General features: G+C 46.9%; 1 protein-coding gene across 4 annotated transcripts in view; it reads left to right on the forward strand.

Moving 5' to 3' along the window:
• The window catches only part of LOC143024696 (uncharacterized), a 223,856-nt gene that overhangs the window by 143,476 nt on the left and 65,380 nt on the right, over positions 1-15,000 (forward strand). For all 4 annotated transcript variants that reach the window (XM_076183709.1, XM_076183710.1, XM_076183708.1 and 1 more), the window contains exons 3-4: positions 161-282; positions 12,687-12,802. In XM_076183709.1, coding sequence (XP_076039824.1) covers positions 161-282; positions 12,687-12,802 — 238 coding nt within the window. The remainder of the gene's footprint in view (positions 1-160; positions 283-12,686; positions 12,803-15,000) is intronic.

Here is a 15,000-nt window from a genome sequence, read left to right on the forward strand (position 1 = left end):
TATAAAGATTCTTTTTTCTTAAATATATAAGAGGCCAAAATAGTATCTCAATGTGTATCTTTTATTGTCTCTCACTGTTAATGTAAAAGAGAGCTAAATCGTCTCTCCCCGTGTCTGTCTCTTATTGCCTCTCACTCTCTCTCTTTTTCTCTCTCTGCAGCACCCCGATGATGGACCTGCTGATCCACGTGACGACCTGCCACAAGATCAACCCGGGGGGCCACGTCATCCAGCTCGTCTCCGACAACAGACTTCTCTCCTACAAGCCCTCCACGCCCATCGGTAAGTCGCCTCCTCCTCCTCCCCCTCCTCCTTTTCCTCCTCCTCTTCTTCCTCCTTTTCCTCTTCCATATCCTCCCCCTCCTCCTCCCTCTCCTTCTCTTCCATATCCTCCCTCCTCCTGTTCTTCCTCCTTCACTTCCACCCTCTCCACCTCATTTTCCTCCCCTTCCTCCTCCTCTTTTCTTCCTCTTCTTCTCCCTTTTCCTTCCCAGTTTCTCCTCCCTCTCCTCCTCCTTTTCCTGCTCCTTCTTATCTTCCTCCTCTTCCCCTCCTCCTCCTCCTCTTCCTCTTCCTCCTCTTCGTCCCCCTCCTTTGTCAGCAGGTAGCAGCTCGAGGTTTCTTCCAAGCCTCAGGTCCTTCATCGTTTTGTGTGTGGGGGGGGGGGGCTCAGGGTCCGGGGTGGAGGGAGTGGGGGGTCAGGGGTGGGGAGTGGGGGGAAAGTGGAAACAAATGAGAGGTGACTCCGTGGCATGACTTGTCTTTGACGTCATGGGGATTGTGATGCGTTTTTGTTTCTGGGGGATGACGTCGTGGTACTCTGCAGACAGTGGCCAGAAGGATGACGTAACCAGTGACGTCATTTTATGGGAGGAGAGAGAGAGGGGGGGGAGGGAGAGAGAGGTAGAGGGGAGAGGGAGAGAGAGAGGGGTAGACAAAAAACGTGAGAAAGAGAGAGAAAAGGCGAAATAGAGAGAGAGAGAGAGAGAGAGAGAGAGAGAGAGAGAGAGCAAGAAAGAAACTAAGTGAAAGAGAGAGAGAGAGATCGACGATCCGGGCTAAGGGCCTCCAAGAACAGTTTCCTCAGTCTAGAAAAAGAAAAGTGGGGCGCCATAACTTTCTGTGGATATATGATATCGGTCATGTATTGGCGCATTCTCTAACACCCCCCATCCCCACATACCCCCTCCCCCGCCTCTCCGTCTCGCCCGTTGTCAGCATCGACATTTTGATTTTCATACAGATCCAGTTCATAGTTTTCCTTTTTCTGTATCTCTTCGCTTTTTTTTTTATTTGTGATTTATATTTGGCTTAGTGAAACGGGTGTGGTTCTCATATGTCGTCAGAATTCAAAGTGCTCTATCGTAACGTTTTTTTTTTATTTATTTTTTTATTTATTTTTTTATTTTTTTTTTATTTATTTTTTTTTTTTTTTAACTTCAAAGCCAAGAGTTCTCAGAGTTGGGGTAGGGGGTGGCAGTACACAGTCTCAAGCACAAGTTTTGATTCAACCTGTGGTTCAAACCACAGATGATTTCGTCTCACGACGTTTGATGTATATATCTGTATATACGTTGTGACATTTTTTTTTTCGATTCTTATGAATGTTGAAGTATACATTTTTTTTTTCTGAAATGTTGGGTGTCACAGGATTGAGATCGAATTGAATACGAAATGAATTAATGTAAACTGGATGAATTCGCCATTGCGTTCGATATTGTGTGAAATAGGATTGATCGTAATGAAAAAAGTTTGCTCTCTCTGCCCCCCCCTCTCTCTCTCTCTCTCTCTCTCTCTCTCTCTCTCTCTCTCTCTCTCTCTCTCGCTCTCTCTCTCTCTCTCTCTTAGAAGACAATTTCAGTCGACCCAGGAGCAGAGTTGGTACCATCAACTGAATAAAAGCGTTAGGCGTTAAGGACCATTGACATGGTCAAACCAGGTTTGTCAAACACGCGTTTGAAGTGATGTTTGACCGTTTGAATGGGGTGTTTGGTTGTCAAACACACTTGGCAACCAAATACCCCATTCACACGGTCCAGCGTCACTTCAGACGCCAGTTTGACAAACCATTTGACCGTTTAAATGGCATTTTAGATAATAGAGGAAGGTTGTGGTCGCTTGAATGAGATATTTACACTTTTTATTGTTGTCATTATTGTTATTATTATTATTATTATTATTATTATTATTATTCTCTCTCTCTCTCTCTCTCTCTCTCTCTCTCTCTCTCTCTCTCTCTCTCTCTCTCTCTCTCTCTCTCTCTCCCCTTCCCTCCCTCCCTCCCTCCCTCCCTCCACTCCACTACTCTTGCTACTTGTTGTTCTGCAGCACTCCCAGCAGCCAGGATGGACTCCCCTCCCCTCGTGGGTCCTCGTTCCCCGAGTCGTTTCTGTGTCACTTTTGATTATATTCATTAGTTTTTGTTTTTTTCTCACGACAGATCTCACACTCACCATTCTATGTTGCCTTTTCTTGTTTCTGTCTCTCTCTGTCTCTCTCTCTCTCTCTCTCTCTCTCTCTCTCTCTCTCTCTCTCTCTCTCTCTCTCTCTCTCTCTCTCTCTCTCTCTCTCTCTCTCTCTCTCTCTCTCTCTCTCTGCCTCTCTCTCTCTCTCTCTCTCTTTACCTCCTCTCTCCCTCCCTCCTCTCTCTCTCTTTCTCTTCTCTCTCCATTTTTTTTTTTTGTATTTGTTCTCCCACTTACTCTTGTCCTTGACGTTTTACTTTTTTCTTCTTTTCTTACTTTTGTCCTCTCTCTTATTCTTCATTTCCTGTCGTCGACATCTCTTCCCTCGCTATCAATTGACTGTGGTCCCTCCCCCTCCCCCTCCCCCTCCCCCTGCTGTGTGCACCATCCTTGCACATCCTCTTCCCGTCCCTTCCTCCTCCCCCTCTCTCTCTCTCTCTCTTTCTCTCTCCGTGTCTCCCTCTTCCCCGTCTCTCCGTCTCCGTCTTCCCTCCCTCCCTCTCCCACCTCTCTCCCCTCTCTCTCCCCCTCCCTCCCTCTCTCCCCCCTCCCTCTCTCCCCCTCCCTCTCTCCACCTCCCTCTCTCCACCTCCCTCCCTCTCTCTCCCCCTCCCTCTCTCCCCCTCCCTCTCTCCCCTTCCCTCCCTCCCCTTCCCTCTCTCCCCCTCCCTCTCTCCCCTCCCTCCCTCTCCCCTCTCTCCCCTCCCTCCCTCTCTCCCCTCCCTCCCTCTCTCCCCTCCCTCCCTCTCTCCCCTCCCTCCCTCTCTCCCCATTCCTCTCTCTCCCCCTCCCTCTCTCTCCCCCTCCCTCTCTCCCCCTCCCTCCCTCCCTCCCTCACTCACTCACTCTCTCTCCCCCTTTCTCTCTCCCCTTCCTCTCTCTCCCTCCCCCCTCTCCCTTCCTCTCTCCCACCTCCTATTCTCTCTCTCCCACCTACCTCTTTTTCTCCCTACCTCTCCCTCCCTCTTTCTCTCCTCCCCCTTTCTTCCTCGCCCTCCTCCCTCCCTCCATTTCCCTTCTTTCTCTCTTTCCTTCCTCCTACATCCATTCCTTTCCTTCCTCCCTCCCTTTTCCTTCCCCTTCCCATCCTCACTCCCTCACCCTCCTCCCTTTTCCTTCTCTTCCATCTCATCCTCACTCCCTCACCTTCCTCCCTTTTCCTTCTCTTCCTTCTCCTCCTCCTCCTTCACCCGTCTCCCATATTTTCCCCTCTCTTGGTCGTCCTCTTCTTTGTCTCGCCTCCTCTCCTCCTCCTCCTCTCCCATACAGCAGCTGTCCTTCTCTCCCTCCCCTTCCTTCCCCCTCGAGCGCCTCGGCAGGGCTTCCTCATGCGCACCCCTCCTCCCCTTCCCTCCCTCCTCCCCTCCTCTCCCTCCTCCCCTCTCCTCCATCCCCTCCTCCCCTCCCCCCCTCCCCTCCCCTCCCCTCCCTCCTCGCCCTCTCAACATTTCCTGATCCGATGACTCGCGTCTTCCGCCTCCTCTCCACCTGGTCATCCCCCTCCCCTTCCCTCCCACTCCCCCCCCACTTCTCCTCCCCCACACACACCTCCCCCTCACTCCCCCTCACTCCCCCCCCCGGGTCCTCAGACTAATCCTCTCATGTTGTGGTCCTCGCCAACCCCCCTCCCCCTTCCTCTTCCTCCCCTGCGTTCCCCTTGTCTCTTTCCTTGCCTTCTCTAAATGTATATCTCTCTGTCTATCTCCTGCCTTTCTCTCTCTCTCTCTCTCTCTCTCTGTGTGTGTGTGTGTGTGTGTGTGTGTGTGTGTGTGTGTGTGTTATCGTGCCTCTTCTTCCCTCCACCCCAACTTCCCTCCCCTCCTGCTGCTTCGTGTCAGCCTCTTCGCCTGCTTCGGCCACTCCCCCTTCTCCCCCCCCCCTCCTGCCTGCTCCCATTCTCATTCCTGCCTCACCCGTCGGCCCTGCCTCCATCCAACCAACACACACACCCTCTCTCTCTCTCTCTCTCTCTCTCTCTCTCTCTCTCTCTCTCTCTCTCTCTCTCTCTCTCTCTCTCTCTCTCTCTCTCTCTCCCTCCCTCCCTCACTCCTCTTTATCCTCCAACCTTTTTCCCCTCTCTTATCACTCCCATTGCATCCTCTCCATTTTGAGTGCATTTCAGTGTTTACCCTCCTTCTCCTCCTTCAACTCTCACTGCCTCCTCCCTTCTCCCGTCCCTTGTATCTGTCTTCCTTTCTCCTCCATTTTTCTTCTTTTTTCATTTGTTTCGTATTCATCCTCATCTCTCTCTCTCTTCTCCCTCTTCATTTTCTCTCCGGTCTCTTCATGCTCTCTTTTTCCTTGCGCCGCTCTCTCATCTCTTTCCTCGCTTTTTCAGCTCTCCATTGCTCTTTTTTTTCTCTCCTCCCTCTACGTCCAGTTCTTTGTCTATTTCCTTGGAAGAGGAAAGCTACTGGAAGATGGTTAGGAGACTACGGCAGGAGGCGCTGAGTAGTTGCGGCCGATGCCGTCACCTTTGCCCTATGTACTATGTGCGTTTTGGGGACGGGGGGGGGGCTAGGTAATAGTCAATGTTGGGGAATCGGAGAGGAGTGCAGGATTCGAACCCGCAACTAAACGAATGCGAAACCTGCACGCTTCCGATGACGCCAACACGTCTGTAATGTAAGCGAATAGGAACATTAGTTGGTAGAAATTATAGAGATGGTAGAAATGGAGGGAAGAAGGGGGAAGGGGGAGGGAAGAAGGGGGAAGGGGGAGGGAAGAAGGGGGAAGGGGGAGGGAAGAGAGAATGGAGGAGAACAGATGAGAAGCTCAAGTGTAAAGCAGAAGTGTTTTGGTATTCGAAATATTTGAAGTGAAGTTTGTTGATGTTTTTTCTTTCTTCATTTCCTCTCACGCCTCTCCTTGGCAACAGCGAATTATGATAATGAAAGTCCTTTCAGTTCATATCGAGGTTAGATGCTGGAGAAAATAAAACAATGAAATTGACAAAGAAACAGAATAAGCAAATAAGAACAAATAATTGGCAGCCATTGCTGCATATTGCTTTTGAGGTGCTTCTGTAGCTTTAGATAACAAGGGTGATGCGGGCAAGGTCATCATATTAAGACAGGAGGGTAGGACTCGTAGTAATGAGTTTAGATTGGAAGAATTTTTTTTTTTTTTTTTTTTTTGCATCCGACCTAGATATGGATCAAAAGGTCTCCTGTCGGCATGCTTTGCCTTTGTAATCCTTTGTAATTAAGATTTGAGAAGGAAAGGGGCAAGAACTGGTTCACCGAGAGTGGTTAACGAATGGATTAGAGTTAGTAACCATGACGTAGTGAACACTGAAACTATTGGTTATTTTAAGAGAAGATGAGGTCTAGTGTAGGCCTTAGGGTCTCTTGCAGCCTCCTCCATTCTTATGTTCTCAGAGGCTGGAGAAAATGAAAGAAAATAACAAAATTAAGAAATAAAGAAATCGGTAAATAAGAAGAAAGAAATGGCAACCATTGCTGCACATTGGTTATGAGGTGCTACGTGCGATTGCTTTCGGCGGGAAGTTAATTCCCTACTTTTGTGTCCGTCAGCAATTGCAGGTGCGATATCGTCTCATCCAAGGCTAGAAGTACTGGTTATATCGGCGATGACATACAAATGATTCTGCTTCTTCTGCTTGTTCTACTTCTACTTCTTCTTCTGCTTTTTCTTCTTCTTCTGCTTTTTCTGGTTCTTCTGCTTTTTCTGGTTCTTCCTCTGCACCTTCTTCAGCTTCTCCTGTTTCTTCTCCTTTTTCTTTTTCATCTGCTTCTTCTTTTTATTTTTTCTTCTTTTTCTTCTGCTTCGTCTTCTATTTCTTCTTCCACTTCTGCCTTTGTGTGTTCGTCTGCTTCTGCTTCTTGTTCTTCTGTATCTTGTTCTGCTTCTGCTTCTTGTTCTTCTGTATCTTGTTCTGTCCCTGCTGCTTGTTCTTCTGCATCTTCTTCTACTTCTTTTTCTTCTTATTTTTACCACTTCTCTATCTTGTTCAGAAAGGTCTTTGCTTAACCCTCTCCGATTATTTTTCTCTCATCCTTCACTAAACAACACTTTCTCTTTTAGTCCTTCTTCATCTTTCCCACTCTTGATTTTTTCTTTCCCCGTGTTCTTTTGTTTTCTTATTTAAGCTCTCTCCGTCTCGCCACACTTTGCAAGACACCGAGGTTGCAAAAACTAATATTATCCTGAAGGCACACGTCATAAAAATTGAGGAAAGAGAAGCCGAAGTGTTGCCCTTGAGATCGTTCTTCAAGAGCAGCCACTCTCCTGCAAGAAGGAACCCCGAAGTACCATGTAAACAAGAGGCACACTTGAGACGTCGTCGGACGAGGACCCGCTGCATCGAACTCGAGTTCGTGGCATAAATCTTCGGGCTGAAGGGGCCAGTTCGTCAACACGCCCATTCGACCGAGGAAGGTCGCGGCTCTCGAGCCTGCCTGGTTGACCTTGGCTTCTGCCTCTTTTTCAGTTATGGTTCTTCACTTTTCTTTCTCTTGTCATTGTCTTCCTTCCTCTTCCGCTCTCTCCATGGACTGACCTGTTTGGTGTACGAACCAAGAACTGTTCATCCTTTTTCATGTTTTTTGTTGAAATATTACTTGGAAAGGTGCCCTCATAAACGACTCCTGAGTGCGTTAAAGGGTCTTGGAACAACAGAGAGTAACAGATGGGAACCTGACCATAATGAAAAAGGGCTTGCGGTCATTGGAGCCCCCAAATGGGCAACCTTTATGAGCGGCGTGCCCTAAGGCTGTGTCCTTGGGTCCGTGTCATTTGCTTGTCTTTGTAGATGATGGGGATACGGGTGTTGTCCGCACACAAAGGTTCACTGGCACAGGAGTAAGGTGGAGTTTATCTGGCCCATGGCTAGGCAACGGGTAGATATAACAGTTGTGAATAGATATAACATTAAGAGAGAAAATCGCTAGTGACAGAGACATTAATCTGACCATTTTATAGTCTTTGTGGTGGAGTGAGTAAAGGCTCTGTTAAGGTAATCTTACAGTAACCGAAAGCATTGGGTTCGAATCCTACATGCGACTCATAAAAATTATTAGATATATACCATTAAGTTTAAATAAAAAAAAATGTTGGTATATAATCAGCATTAGAGAAACAAGTCTGTAGTTAAGAGTGGGTTAAAGTGAGGGTGAAGAATTATTTAGTAAAAGTAAAATTGTTATTTGAAGTTTTGTAGAATGCAGATGAGAATTTAGGCAAGACTTCTTTTGTCCAGTGTGGGTGCCGGGAAAATAGCCCGCGAGGTTGGCTAAATGTCATAATCCTCGCAGCCTTGGCGAAGCCCGGTTTTTGCGTTTGGGCGAAACAAGTATAATAAGTGTATATTATACGCAAGGGAAGGTAAATGCCTAACCTCCATCCCACACTCCTCATCACACTTGTTTCGTTTTCCGCAATTTACCACAGAAGGGTTCGGAATGAGACCTTGATTCTCAGGAGGTGTTTCTACCTTTTATTAGTTTATATATTATTTATTATTTTATTAGTTTAGTTTTATTTATTTATATTTTTTGTTTCTTTTGTTTATCTATTTCATCATGGGAATTTTATGCAGTGTTTCATTGAGTAAGGAAATTTTTGTATCCAAAGGATCTCGATCGTTAAAACCAATCCGCAATAGTTGTGGATAATGTGTCTTTTGTCGCATTCTCCGCAACAATTGCGGATTGGTTTGGCTCTGAACTAAGCCTGTCTGGAGTCACCAGGTGACGATAATGTGTTCGCCATAACTTGGCAAAGATGTGTTATTGGTTACCTCACGAAGACCGGCTGAAGCACCTTAACTTACACTCTCAGGAAAGACGTAGAGTGCCGGGGGATTTAATAAAGGTATTCAAATAGGTCAAGGGTTTTAACAAGGCAGGCAAGGTCATTATATTAAGACAGCAGGGTAGGATTCGTGGTAATAGGGTTAAGTTGGACAAATTTAGGTTTAAGAAGGAAATAGGGAAGAACTGATTTACCGACAGAATGGTTATCGATGGAATAGGCTTAGTAACCACGTAGTGAGCGCTGAAACTATAGGACGTCTTAAGAGAAGGTTAGGTAAATTTATGGATGGGGATGACAGGTGGTAATGGACACAGAACTGCCTAGTGTAGGCCTTATGGTCTCTTGCCGTCTCCTCCATTCTTATGTTCTTAAGATGAACTCAGCCGCTTGATGAGAAAACTTGGCGGAGTGCAGCATCCGTGAGAAGAGAAGAAGAAAAAACAGTAAATGAAGAACAAGAAGGTAATTCGGCGAGAGTGGAGAACCGCAAACCAACTGTTCATATCAACAGACTGTAACAGCCTTCGACTTTGAAGTCTCATTCCCTCCAAAAGACCCCAAAAAGAAAAAGTGAGAGAGGCGATGCGTTGGAGAAGTTACTCGACGAATGTAATCTTTTAAAATTAGAATTGAATACAACTCCAATGGTGTCTTCAGGTTGACTGTAGACGGATTTCGTACTGAGTGCCTGAGGTCTCTCCTCAGCTGAATAAAATCGTCTGGCGAGGACCAGAATGAATGTATTCAAGTCCTTTTGGCTCACTAGGTGTCTGACACTCAAGTCTAAATCAGTCAATTTTCGACTTTGTACACTTTATTCTGCCTGTCGTTTAAGGACTCTGGGGAACACAGCATGGGCAGGGAGCATGGGAAGGCTTTGGATCATGCTGATCTCGTTTACCTCATCGCTGCAGCATGTCCATCACCGCGTTTCATGCTGTGTTATGCATGACCTCTGTGAAGCGACTTTTACGAAAACCTCACAATACTGAGAAGTTTATAAAAAAGGTTAAAGTGCAGGATGGTCTTTAATCCTCCACTTAAAGCCTCTTTGAGCATCAAAAGGCTCATTGAGATGGCCTTAGCCCGTTAGCCAGAACAAAGACTCTTAGGTGCGTCACCGTAGGAGCGAAGGGATTGGCCAGGGCAACCGGGCGGGTAACCTTCTTATCTCAACAGTGGTCACTTGACTGAGAAGAAGAAGAAAAAAATAAATAAAAAAGGTAAAACAGATTCAATGTCGCTCGTGGCTGATTGGATTGTACCACCCTCTCTCTCTCTCTCTCTCTCTCCTCTCTCTCTCTCTCTCTCTCTCTCTCTCTCTCTCTCTCTCTCTCTCTCCTCTCTCTCTCCTCTCCATGTCTTCTCTCTCTCTCCTCTCTCTCCACTACCTTCTCTCTCTCTATCTCTCTTTTTCTTTCCTCTCTCACTTCTATCTCCTGTCTCTCTCCTTTCCTCTCTCTCTCTCTCTCTCTCTCTCTCTCTCTCTCTCCGCTCTCTCTCTCTCTCTCTCTCTCTCTCTCTCTCCCTCTCTCTCTCCCCTCTCTCTCTCTCTCTCTCTCTCCCCCTCTCTCTCTCTCTCTCTCTCTCTCTCTCTCTCTCTCTCTCTCTCTCTCTCTCTCTCCCCCCCTCTCTCTCTCTCTCTCTCTCTCTCTCTCTCTCTCTCTCTCTCTCTCCCCCCCTCTCTCTCTCTCCCCCCTCTCTCTCTCTCTCTCTCTCTCTCTCTCTCTCTCTCTCTCTCCTTTCTCTCTCTCCTCTCTCTCTCTCTCTCTCTCTCTCTCTCTCTCCCCTCTCTCTCTCTCTCTCTCTCTCTCTCTCTCTCTCTCTCTCTCTCTCTCTCTCTCTCTCTCTCTCTCTCTCTCTCTCTCCTTCCTTCCTCCCCTCTCTCTCTCTCTCTCTCTCTCTCTCTCTCTCTCTCTCTCTCTCTCTCTCTCTCTCTCTCTCTCCTTCCCCCTTTTCTCTCTCTTGCTCTCACTCACTCTCCTTCCCTCTCTCTCTCCTTCCCTCTCTCCCTATCTCTCTCTCTCTCTCTCTCTCTCTCTCTCTCTCTCTCTCTCTCTCTCCCCTTCCCTTTCTCTCTCTCTCATCGCCGTCAAGGGACGGAGTGTGTGTTTGTTTGTTTGTTTATTATCTTGCCCTAGAGAAAAAGTGGCCGGGCAGGATTAAGTAGCCGTCGAGTGTTTTTTTTTTTTTCATTAAGTATCCAGTGCTGACCTTCTGCCAAAAGGTGGAAACACCTTCCGTACCGGGTGGTCCTTGTCCCAGGTGCCGCCAGGCGATTTTATTCGTCTACGAGTTAGGTTAGTTTAGCGACGGGGTTAAACCAGGTGACTTAAAGTCGTCTGGCGATGGTCAGAATAAAATAATGAAAGTAGTTCCACTCTTCGAGGGTTACGCACACACACACACACACACACACACACACACACACACACACACACACACACACACACACACACACACACACACACAGATCCCGAAAAGATGCACTACATAGATCTTGAGCCTTATGTACACCTGGAATAAGGACCTGTTTACCTGTTACGCCCTTCCATTTCGGGGCCTCGACATTCGGCCTAGAATACGAACTTTACCCTCGTAGACTTGGGCGAAAATGTGGGACCCGAAACCAGCAGGCTTCCTTGCAAATGACGACTCTATGGCCCCCGAGCATAAGGTCCATGATTGCAGACGCTGTCTCGTGGTGGCACTCCTTAACATTTTGCCCCAAACATACGACCCCGCAAAGTCCTTAACCCCAGTCTCTCTTACGAGGTCAGACACCAGACTCATCCGAAGTTTCCACGAGGCGTGACCTTGTCCAAAACACGTGTCACTGACATAAGAATGGAGAAGACTGCAAAAGACCATAGGGCCTACACTAAGGAGTTCCATGCCCCTTACCACCTGTCATCCCCATCCATAAAGTTATCTAAACTTCTCTAAGACAATCAATTGTTTCGGCGCTAACTACAGCGTTTCCCACATTTCTTAAAGTAACCGAGAAACTGTCTGACAACAGTGGGATGGTCTTGCAATGGAATGGTTGAAATTGAGGTTCTCTCATGGAACGAACCTGCAATTGTCGAGGGGAAATGTGCCCAGTGAGATACTGCATCGTCGGCATGCTCTGCTTCGCCATCTTCCTGATAATCTACTCAACTTCCACTCCCACTTTCCATGTGTTTTATCTAGGTTTTTCCGTGCGTAATTATTATTTCCTTTAATTTCACGTGTCCACTTTCTCCCTTGCTCTGATTAATTTATATATATTTTTTCGGGGGGAAAGGGGTAATTTGATTTTTTAGTTGATTGTTGTATAAGATTTTTAATGAGAATGATAGTTCTACAATCGATGAATAAAGTAGGTGTTTTTTTTAAGCGGAAACAGTAACAAAAGGGTATAGAACATTGCATACTTAAGAGGATCTAAACATTTTATAAATCTTCCATTGACCATATAAACAGGATCGGAACCTTTATAGATCTTAACTTGACCTGCGGTCACGTGCACTTGTCCACTGTGGATGGATACGAAAAGCATAACATAGAAATGTGTGACAATTTTTGTCTTATTATTATTATTATTGTCGTTGTTGTTATCATCGTCATCATCTACCTCTCTCTTCCTGCCTCTCTCTCTCTCCTCTCTCTGTCTCTCTCTCCCCTCTATCTCTCTCTTTCTCTATCATCTCTCCTCCTCCCTCGTTCTCTCTCTCTCTCTCTCTCTCTCTCTCTCCCTCTCTCCCTCTCCCCTCCCCCCCTCTCTCTCTCTCCCTCTCCCCTCTCTCTCTCTCTTTCTCTCTCTCTCTCCCCCCCCTCTCTCTCTCTCTCTCTCTCTCTCTCTCTCTCTCTCTCTCTCTCTCTCTCTCTCTCTCTCTCTCTCTCTCTCTCTCTCTCTCTCTCTCATCTCTCTCCCGCTTCCTCTCTTCTGGATCTTTGAAATTTCCCACCCAGCTTTCCCTCCGTCATCCCATTTTCTACTGTAGCATTCAATTCCCCAACCACAACACCCTTTCCCGGGGCCACGTCCCTCTTTTCCCGTCCAACGCCAAACTACCGTGTCACTATCTCCCAAATGTAGTTCACCATTAATGGTCCAGAGCAGGACCGGCCTATCCCCCTGAGGGGCGATACAGCTATAAGCTGACCTATGCCACCTCTGATATCTCCCAAATAAGCCATTTTGAACCTCTTGTGTGTTTCCACCTGTCATATGCAAACTGTATCAAATCCTGATCGAAGATCTTGTCTTTTCTTTCCCGCTTTACATCCTGTGACACACGTTACCTCGTTCTAGTGCATGTGTACGTGCATGTGCGTGTGTGTACGTGTGTGTATGCATGTACGTGAAAGAGGTAAAATTCACGTTCATCCACATTAAAAACAATCGTTGACATCTGAATTTGAAGTTGACCTTTTTTTTTTCTCTCGTTGCTACAGGGACCCTAGACACGAGCATCATACAGATCGTCGCGAAGAACAAGCTGAACGAAGCACAAAGAAACAGATCGTCTCATCTTTCGTCCAAACTCATGGAGAAGAACCTTCGACTCACGGTAAGTTGGTGGCCCCTTTTCGTCCACCACATTTAAATTTATGTCAAGATTGTTTTATTTTCTCTCAAGTCCCGCAGGACTTTGTGTCGTGGAATTTTGATGAACCATGCCCTTGGTCTAATTCGCTGTAGGCAGTGTTCGAACCGCCGTCACCTCGACCTCCGCCGCAAGGAGCGACGCTTTAATCCGTTCGGCCAGTGAGCACACACTTGGCTCTTGTCCTTTACGAAAACCTCGTTGTCACTGTGATGAATAATAATTCTTTTTAGAGAGCGATTGTTTACAGTTAGGCCCGAGATGTTAAAAAGCGCTTTCAAGGTCCTGCCTGCCTGGCTGGACACGCGGGGCCCTTGTGATGCGCAGTCAGGCGGGCGGGCCAGGGGCCGTCCAGGACACAAGCACTCCCAGAACTAGTGCGCATCAACAAGCGCGCGCACACACACACACACACACACACACACACACACACACACACACACACACACACACACACACACACACACACACACACACACACACACACACACACACACACACACACACACACACACACACACACACACACACACACACACACACACACACACACACACACAAACTCACACACAGACACACACGGCTCGATGCCGCGGTTGGTAGAGTTCCTGGCCGCCACTACGGTGGTCCGGGTTCGAATCCCGCCTAGGGCTGAAATAATTTCAGTATTGTTGCGCTGTGGGTCGTTACTCCAACTTTCGTGGGCGGGGAGTTGTGTGCGTGTAAGGTCACAGCATTACCCATAGATTGGTCATATATGAGCTCTGAGGGAAATAACTGTCAATCACGGGTCCAACACGTGATCCAAGACCATGGTGAATCACACACGCGCGTGCACACATACACACACACGCACGCACATGCACGCACGCACGCCTACGCGCGCACGTAGCTACATGCACGTGTTCTGTGTTTACAAAAACGCGTACCTACCCACGGCTACGTGCTCCTTCGGGCGGCGTGCACGTTGACGTTGGTGTTTTTTCAAGAAATGCAATTTGTAAATAGAATGTATTTTGTATACCGCCCTCTCTGTCTCTTACGCACACATGCACCCACATTCATCTCTTTTCAACACACACACACACACACACACACACACACACACACACACACACACACACACACACACACATATATATATATATATATATATATATATATATATATATATATATATGTGTGTGTGTGTGTGTGTGTGTTTGCGAAAAGTAAAGAGAGATAGAGCGAAAGAATGCAAACTACCGTTCTATCCCTCCGCCACAAGTTCAGTGCGGTTCTCCCTGCGGTTGGCGGGATGGTGGCCGCCGCCGCGCCCCCAATGACGGGGTGGATGGGCGGAGCGGAGCTTTGGGGGGGTGGGGGCGGGGGCAGGGTCGATAGAAACTTTTGCTCCACCGACTTACAAACGTGACATTGAAGAACCCAGATTCAAGGAAAGAATATATTTAGACAAAGAAATAAGTAAAATTAAATTAAATAAAAATAAATAGTAAAAAGATGTTAGGTATGTCAACAATGGAGAAGGTTTGTTGTGGCGCTATGAATCCACACGGAGGGAAGCGCTGGTCACCCCCCCCCTCCCCAAGAGCGAAATGCCATTTCAGTTCATCTTGTATGGCGGTTGCCCGCTCGGCAGAGGAAAAAATAAGCAAGAGGAAGGAAATTGCAGAAAGTGTGTCGCCAACATGGCTTTAAAAGGATGGACAGGTGAAATTGAGTCAGAGAGAGAGAGAGAGAGAGAGAGAGAGAGAGAGAGAGAGAGAGAGAGAGAGCAGGATGGGGTGGGGGGCTGACCTTTTAGTATAATTGGTGGTACCGCCTTGTAAAACGTAGAAGGAAACAAGCGAATATATATATATATATATATATATATATATATATATATATATATATATATATATATATATATATTATTTGGATGATGGAGAACATAAACACAGGGGAAGGCTCGGAACCCTAAACACTCTAACGTTTCGTTCGCGTAGAACTTCTTCAGAGAGTGTATGTAGAACTGCAATTGAATCAAGGAGGAGGGTTTATCAATTTAGCTAAAGAAACTAGTATTTTAATTCTAAAGCACGCCAGAAAAACGACCTTTCCCAAGTGTCCGAAAAGATAATTAGATTTAGTACATAAACTTCAATTGCAGTTCTACATAC

This window comes from Oratosquilla oratoria, chromosome 4, assembly GCF_046742065.1.
Source record: "Oratosquilla oratoria isolate Oo_2021 chromosome 4, ASM4674206v1, whole genome shotgun sequence".
In the NCBI taxonomy this organism is placed as follows: Eukaryota; Metazoa; Arthropoda; class Malacostraca; order Stomatopoda; family Squillidae; genus Oratosquilla; species Oratosquilla oratoria.